Source organism: Botrytis byssoidea (assembly GCF_014898295.1).
Source record: "Botrytis byssoidea strain MUCL 94 chromosome Unknown BBYS_023, whole genome shotgun sequence".
Lineage (NCBI taxonomy): Eukaryota > Fungi > Ascomycota > Leotiomycetes > Helotiales > Sclerotiniaceae > Botrytis > Botrytis byssoidea.
In genome coordinates, this window is record NW_024065864.1 from 656,894 (window position 1) to 665,724 (window position 8,831).

Genomic DNA, 8,831 nt, shown 5'->3' on the forward strand with positions numbered 1-8,831 from the left:
GGCAGCCACAATTGCAGCTGAGCCGTCATGAAGTATTATAAATTGGTTCGAATTTTGAAAGGATTATATGACGGTGCTTCGAATTGGTTCCTGATTTGATCCACCTTCACTGCGACTGCAACCTGGCTCAATACGTCAAATTCGATTCTCAATTGCGTATTAATGCTCTGCCGATGCGAAACACTCAATCGGTTCGTATTCTAAATTTCTCGAATATACTTCCCGTCTATCTGCCGCGTGCGAAAATTTGTCTGCAAGTACTATATTTTAAAAGGGTGCTAAGATATGTTTGAAGCAGCCAACGTCGGAAGAGGTTGATGCAGTAGAAACTCTTTTCGAAACAAGCCGAAATGTTGGGGAAAGTTTGTTTGCGTGCTACCAGGACAAATTACTTTCTCGGAATTGAATCGGTAGGGACTGACTAGAAATTGGCATATGCTGGTGAGGATTGGATGAGGTGCGGGTGAGGTGATGTAGAGGTACAATTGAAGCAGGATGATTTCCTATCCGTTTGATTGTGCGTTTGCTTGTTTGTCGTCGGACAAGTAAATATTGAATCGGCAGATTGTAAAGTAGGTAAGGTACTGTACACAATAGCGGGATACGTTCGTAAACGGCGGAGAAGCAGAGGCAGAAGCAGCAGCAGCAGCAGCAGCAGCAGTAGATGCAGGGCAATGTTGATGCTCCCAGCTGGAGACTCTAAGCAGCTATTGAGTAATAACGGGTCGTGCAGTAGTGAATTCGTGATATGGGGCATATACTTTATTGGGGTTTTGTCACTGTTTGTTTTTGATATCCATATCTATTTATGTCGCGGTACCTGGTAAACAATTGATTAGATACCCCCTATGGAGAAATATATACCCAGGTCGCTCAATAATCTCTAGGATATTCGACTCCGATGGAATGGCGACCACTGGGATTGAAGAATTAAAATCCCAAAAGAGCGTCTGGAAAGGTTTTCTCCAAGGGTTGTAACGGATGAAGAGAAGATTGGTATGTCCAAAAGAAAATATGCTTTTCCCGCAAATGGATGAAGGGGAGGGAAGGGAAGGGAAGGGAAGGGAACGGGGTAGAAAATCGGATGATGAGTGAGGACTGATGAAAATTGAAGGCAGAGAATTGATAGTGAAGACTGCAAACTAAGAGTGAAGACTGAATAATAAGAGCAAAGTCTAATTGTCCTTATTGTCGGAAATCTCATGCAAATTCAAAGAAGAGAAATTTAATTGGATTTTCATTACGGATATGATTTACATCTACAAGTTGATGAGTTTACACCCTCATTTCCGTTTTCATTCATGGTTCATGGGCGAAAATGAACAGTGCAGTTGAACAGTGCTAGAGGGCAGTCATAATGGCAGTACGGAGCAAGCTCGCAAGCAAAGAAATCTGCTGTGTATCAATTTGGGCCCGTGCTGGTTGGCCATATGGATCTATGATCTTCATGACAAGAGAAACAAGAGAAACCAAATCTATCTGACCCAAACTACTTCCAGTCTCGACATCCACAAAAGGCAAAGAACAACAAAAGAAAAGAAAGCGATCAATCTGGCAGAGCAATCATGATACAGAGCATCCACGAATTGGTCAGAGTTTCCATCCATGACCAAAGTCAAATTTCTTCGAGATGTACGTACTTGGTATCTACGGAGTATCTCTATGAAAGGTCTATGCTTGCAAATTACAAACCCACCAGCCAACCAACAAACAATGGCAGCTGCATCTCCTGGGGAACCCATGAACCTCTCTCCATTTTTAATTTAATCAAACGATTCCATCCCGAACCTTGGACAAAAGTCTAAAAAAGGAGGCACACGGCGAGACTGGCTCTGTCCGTACCACCAAACTGTACCAGACTGCATGAAGGGAGGGGGAATTGGGGGCCGGCAAAAGAAAGGATCTAACCAGGGATTGAGATTGGAAAGAAAGAGGGTACGAAGAAAAGATGCCATCGTGACACTAACAGCCTCTTCGCAGTTTCAGGGGGAGGGGAAACGGTAATGTACGTGCAACCATGACCTTTCGTACTCTTCTAAATCTGTCAAGAGGACCCTGAGATTCCTTACCCTTAAGATATATCTGCGGTTACCCGTCAAATATACATACACGGAAACACAGCGTAACCACGCAGGTAATTTGGTACGATGGGACTTTTATATAGGAAAAGAGCGGTGTACCACGAGTCTGATATCGATCACGCCTTCGTGGATGCGTTTGATATACATAATCTACTTTTGCAGAGAAAGGAAATTGCATTTGAGATCCGTTGGACGAAGCTTCCAATAGAGTAATGTTTCATCTTCTCATACCGGTATCAAGCCCGCCCGTTCAAGCCTGGAAAGACAAACATCCAAAATCTCATGGCGATCAAAGCTTCGAATCATCTTGATATCCAGATGTCCCGCATTAAGCCTCTGCAGGCGACCTGTAGGTTAATAGGCTCATAGGATAACACGTACCCCTATTTCCCTGTATAAAGACGGGATGGATACCGATGATTTGTTCATTCACAATGGGAGCGGGATGATTTCACGTGATTGTATAAATATCTCATCGGCCGAAACGGAAGATTATTGGATGACCAAATGACAAGTAAGGATAAGCGACGTTTATCCGGTATGATTCAAGCGTTGAGTCCTCTAACAGATCTACATTGTCGACGCAGTATGGTATGGTCGAATGTTATCGCTTTGTTCTCAACTCTTCAGCTACGTTGCTCACTAACGACCATTCCTTTTTATTATTTTTAGATCCGAGCTACCATTTGGGGGGCTGAGACGTGAGTACGTAAAAGAAGATATCAAAGGATCAAGAGAAGGATGAGAGAAGCTTCGGAAACATCCCCGACTTTCTTCTTGAGGATCCTTATTCCTTACATAATTCCACATAAACTTTGATGGCTCAACACATCAGACAGCTATTCACGATGAGGATACTTCGGACATGTGCCCAACGGGAAGGTGAGACTTCAACTCGAGCTTATCACGACATGCTATGATCAATTTCTAATACTTGCAGTTTTGGATTCGTACGGTTATTTTGCATCATATTGCATTTATCTGATAATGCCGGTATTGATGATCCCGTAACACGGAAACCGATATCACGTATTATAGTTCACGAAGATCACCAAACGCTGCGGCAGGCTGCATGGATGATTCGATCTATCATCGTCGGTAGCTGCAGATCTTCAATAAACTTCTATTGCCCTGCGTATCAAAGAATTGGGACAAAAATATATACGAATGTTTTACGAATGATAATCTCTTCGTCCAGGACAAATGCTGATCCGTTCGCATACTCCAAGCCGGCGTATACGAAGTATTCGCATCACTTACCATGAACAGCCTTCTCGCCCACGACCACTAACCATCTTCTTCTTTAATGGAACAATTTACCACGCCAAACAGCATCAAAGCTTTTTTCCCAAAATATCAACTCGCTGATTATTCTACATTGGCGTCATCGTGCGTTGGGCTTAGTCTCATACCGCCTTGACAATAACATCAAAGTTATCATCGTCGACCACCTAACCATGTCCAAAAATCTCATCCTAGCACGGAACCCCACGAATTTGACCGGCAGAAAATACGAATTCTCCATTGTCCACTTCGTCTAAGCTTGCCATGAAACTAGAACTAGACGTCACTTCGGCTTCACATGCTGTAGATGATTTCAATTTTCACATGATGCTTGCTAGGACAAGACATGTATCCGACCGCAAATGTGAAAGTCGGTCCTGAATAAGGTCTTTCTTCCTGGTCGGTGCAATGTGGAAGAGTCGGCTGCAATGTAAATTTCGGAAGTCGGTTCATCTTGTGCAGAAGTGGCCATGCTCGACATGCTTGAAGCCAAGCATCATGAACTTGAACCCCATACTCAGTATTTCACTGTTGCCACGACATGTACATAAAGTGCTCAGCATCTCAATCACTATTTTAAACAAAAGAGGTAGCCATGCAAGTGCATTCTCTGTAAAAACTACTCTGATATATGGATCTTCACATCAGCGTGTCATATGTTTCATACTTTCTTTTCCCTTGATAGATCCATATTTCTTTCAGCAAATGGGTCGTTCATCATAGTCTCTGTATCCCACCGAATCAGATCATCGGGCCTTGAATATCTCTATGATGTTCCCTGGGTCAGTTTATAACTGCTTGGGCGGGGTTGCAGATCGCCTTACGAAAATATATGTCTCCTGCGACTTACGCCGGTTGATCATAACTTACTTTGGCAGGCTCATCGTAGACCAAAGTCGCCGGCTCGTCATAGGCGACGTTTGCTGTCTCATTGTCGGAATATTTCCCAGGCTCGTCATATGAGACTTTCGCGGCTTCATCGTATGCAACTTTGAAGGCTTCGTCATATGAAATCTTGGCAGACTCGTTATGTGAGACTTTTGCCGCGTTGTCAGTCAAAAAAACTTTGTTAAACGCCTAGCTAAGTCATATTGAAAACGTTGTCTATGCAAAGTGCCCACTTGTAATGGCAGGGCAAACACTCTAGGAACGAAAAATCTAACAATCAACGCATATCTGGCGTACATTCAAATGAGCACGTGGAATGATTGTTGTATGAAGAGAATGAGTAAGTAGAGAGTTGTTTATGCGTTGATGCTTGATTCTTTTTTTTTGGTTATGTTGCATGAGTCTATGATGTTTATATATTGCCGACACCTTCCGAAGTCGCTCCACCTCACTATCATCAATTTCATCTTAATACACGTCTTCACAAAGTGAATTACTCTCAAACTTACTTATCTTACCTTTGTATGGAGTACATGCATTCATATTGAACTTTAGAGTGATGAAAAACTGTTTACATGTATCTTTAGCTGTTCGTGTGTATCCTTATCCTTCAAAGATATAAATCGTATCTATAGCTTTGCTCTCTTGTATATATGGTCAAGTGACAAACAGATGTTGTCAATAGCTGTATTTTCTCTCGTGGGACTTTGCAACTAGTTGTATCTACGAAATGGCGAGATTGTATGTGTGAGAAAACCTAAGTTTCGATAAACTTGGGCAAGATAGTAAGCTGTACATTCCATACCTCTTTTGATACTATCTCATTTTCCCCCTTTGTCTATTTATTCCTCCCATAACCCCCTACCTTCGAGTTTTGTTCTCTTCTTCATCCCATCTCCTGATTATCACAAATGAACGAATTCTGATCACCCCCCGCCGTCTTTCGTCAGGTTGCTGTAGAGAATGCTACACATTAATATATCCTGTGCCGAGCCGACTGCGAAATTATCAGGGTCTCCTTCTGCTAGAACTGAAGGGTTCAACAGTCAAAAGTGGACTCTGGCATAGGGCTGAATACCTAGGCATCGAAAGTTGAGTGTGGTTATTGGGTGTGGTTATTGGATGTGGAGAGGAGAGATAGGATGAGTTGTGCTGTGCTGTGGTGGTAGAAATGGTGGGTTAGAGAGGGTTCTGGAGGACAAGTAGAAATTAGAGGTGCGCGGTGCCCGAGGCTTTTGAGCATTGTTTGTTTGTGGATATGAGGGATTGTTTGGGTTGGTGGATTGGGTCTGGTGTTGGGAGAAGGGGAAAAGGGGAAGAAGCGGATTGTACTGGGATGTATATATTATGTTTCATGTAAGATTACGTAAACTAGCTACATAAATACAGATCATCTTCGCAGAATTGTTTATGGATATAGATAGATGTATATATAACTAAGTAGATAGGTAGGTATGTAGGTAGGTAGGTTAGGTGGTTCTTTGAAAAGATCTTCTGAGCGGAGAGTATACCTTGTAGGCAAATAAATTGTTATATTAGCTAGCTGTATCGAGGATCTGCATTCCGGATCGAAAAAAGATGTATTGGGTAGAAGAGAGTCTCTTGGGATTGGGTATGATATGGGATAATATTTCTGGTTCGAGTAACTTATAGAGAGAATATGTAGGTATATGCGTTGTGGTATTTCTTCGGGGTCTTTTATGATAACGATGGCTGTCCGATTTGAGATGAGGACTGTGTGATCAAATTGTTGGGGAAGGTCAGAAAAATCGAGCACTCTTCCACTAGATGATATCGAACGAAAACACAATCCTCCATTTCTCTGAAATCGCATTCCCAAAGCAGGAAAATACAATGCCCAGCCATACGAAATAGATGCGTTCCAATCCTCGGTATAAATTGCATATATTACACACTATTTGGTCACCTGTCTTTCGACTACCTAGTAGGTACTTTGATAATCTCCCACAAGACGTATTGAAATACATCAATCGTGTTCTAACAAGATTAAATTGAACAGCATATCATCTCCGATATTGTAGAGCTCTTTTGAGATTCCAGATATTTTTTTTTCGATTATTTTTACAGTCTATAAACTTGTGTATGATGTAATGTGGACTTACGTCCTCCAGACTCCTTGGACGCAGGCTTTTATTATTGAAGATAAGTAGAGAAGGAATGAGAAAAGAGTCAAGGTGCTGGGATGATAGATTTTGAGGTATGAAGCAGCTTGAAATAAGGAAAATATGACTCCTTCCCTCAAAGTCTCAACGACCGTCCAACGTGATGTTTGTATTTCTCTCGGGCCCCATGAAAGAAAATCTATCGCCGTATGCGTATTCAAGGGTATGCAGACAAATTTAGCTTATTCCTCAGCTGTGAGATTTGACAACGATATTATTTTTCGTTTGTGAGTAAGAATTTTGGTTGTAGTTTAATTATTAATTTTTTGCTACCTAAAGAACTCACAGAGAGTCGAGACTCATTAGGAGCTTATATATCCTTGGATCCAACTACAGCAGAGATCTAAAATTCGGGTATCCTATAAAACTGCGCGTTTTGAATGCTCTTAATTATGGCATAAGTGAGACTGTCGCTTTTATTGCGACTGCGTCTACTACTGCCATGCGACTCCAGCAGTCCTTTTTAAGAGTTGTAGCCCCGGCTTATTACACATCATTCTATTTCGTAACAAAATCTCTACAAAAATGTTGTTTTTTTATATAAATTAATTTTAATTTTATTTTTTAATAAATAAAAAATATAATTTGAAAATTGGTTATATGAGTATCAATTATAATCAATTTCTTAAAAAATAAATGAATTATTTTTAATAATTTTTTGAATAAAATTATAAATATTCAAAATTGAAAATATTCAAAATCTTTAATATGTAATACTTTTTTTATACCAAATTTTTTTTTTTTTTTTTTTTCTTTTTTTTAGAAATTCTAATTTTAAAAATTTAAAAATTTCTACAAAAAATTATTAAAAATATTTTATTTATTTTTTTGAATTATTTTATTGATTTTTTATTATTTATATTAATTTCAACAATTCAATTCATTTATATATCAAAATAATATATAATTAAAAATTTGAAAAAATAAGGGTTCTTGATATGTTTTTGTTGAGTGTGCAATAAGCTGGGGCCTCAACTCTTACATTTTGATGTATAGCTTGAAAATATTCGAAGTATATGATAATACAATCCTCACACTAATGGAACCGTACGCATAGGTCTCCTAGGGTTATTCCAGGTTCCCGAGTAAATTTCCCCGCGTGCCGCTACAGAAGTATTACCACCTGACGCAGTAATCTCCTGAATATTCGACTCCGTCGCATTGACCTTAGCCTGAGCAAGGCCGATTTTCTTATTCTGCAAATCCATTACAGCGTATACTGCTGAGAAAAACGGGGCGCCATACGAGACAAGGTCATCTTCATTCGCGGTCGGATTTACCGGGACGACGCATAGGTTGTTACCATTGTTATCCTTTGCCTGCGTCCCGTCTTTGTTTTTTGCAGGCGTGAGTATCATCTCGATTGGGACCTGGATCGTGGTGCCCGAGAAACCGAAGACCATGTTCATGCCCTTGTTGGCAATGTCACAGGTGACCTGCATTGAACCATCCGGGCCTGGGTTCGCGTTGAGGGCGTTGCCGATCGCTTCGACGGCGGGTAAGGGGACGTCAATTGAAGGGTTTCCGGTATCCAGAAGTACGGGAGTTTGTTTGTTTGGTAGAGATATATTCGTGGTGGCACGTTTATTGTTGGAGCCTCCTGTGATAGCGAGAGAAGTAGTGGATATTACGAACTCGGTAGCCTGGCCATTGGAATTCTCGAGTATTGGCAGCATGGTCATGTTACCAGTGAACTTGGCGGTATCCATACCACCAAAGATGATCGAACCTTCAGTAGATCCTGAAATAAATATTAGCGCTAGATCTTATGTGTAAAGAACAGGAGAAACATACTGAAATCGTTGAGATAAATACCATAGGCAGCGGTATTGGTTAAGCCTGCCGATTTCATAGCCAATGGGAGGTTCTCATATGGTGTTGGGTCCTGCTCCGTAGCAGAGAACTCCTGAGCTGCAAAACCGGTTCCCATAACCGGAAAGAGGGCGCTGGGTAAAAAACCCTGGGTACTCAGACCCATGGTATTGTTCTTAAGTTCAGTATTTCCAAGACGGATTGAGTCTTGCATAAACGTCCCAGTGACATTCACGCCACCAGTATAGATTGCAAAGAAATTCGGCTGTCCTGCCACAAAGGTAGTAGAGCTATTGGAAGCAAAAGAGCCTGTCGAGAACTTCTTGTCGGATGCAATGCACTGGTTTTTAGGATCGGCGCAGAGTTTGCTCCCAGTTGCCGGCACCCAGAAGTCACTACTACCTGTGTCTAAGATTGCGGTCATATTTTGTGGTGGGTTGCCAACGGCGACGTTGACTGCTGCGACGAAAGTGTCACCATTGTTGACTCGCGCTATGGGGACTTGAACAAACTTCTGTGCGCAAGAGAGGTAAGGAAAAGTGATGGCGCTCACCAGGAGCGCAGAAGCGAAAGTAGATCTCAT

At 41.4% G+C, this 8,831-nt stretch overlaps 1 protein-coding gene across 1 annotated transcript; it reads right to left on the minus strand.

Moving 5' to 3' along the window:
- Positions 1-7,338: 7,338 nt before the first annotated feature.
- On the minus strand, positions 7,339-8,831 carry EAE97_009793 (uncharacterized protein; the record flags this gene model as incomplete). Its single annotated transcript, XM_038880308.1, has 2 exons — positions 7,339-8,177; positions 8,231-8,831. The coding sequence occupies 2 exons, from the start codon at positions 8,829-8,831 to the stop codon at positions 7,468-7,470; spliced, it is 1,311 nt and encodes a 436-aa protein (XP_038729014.1). The 3' UTR covers positions 7,339-7,467.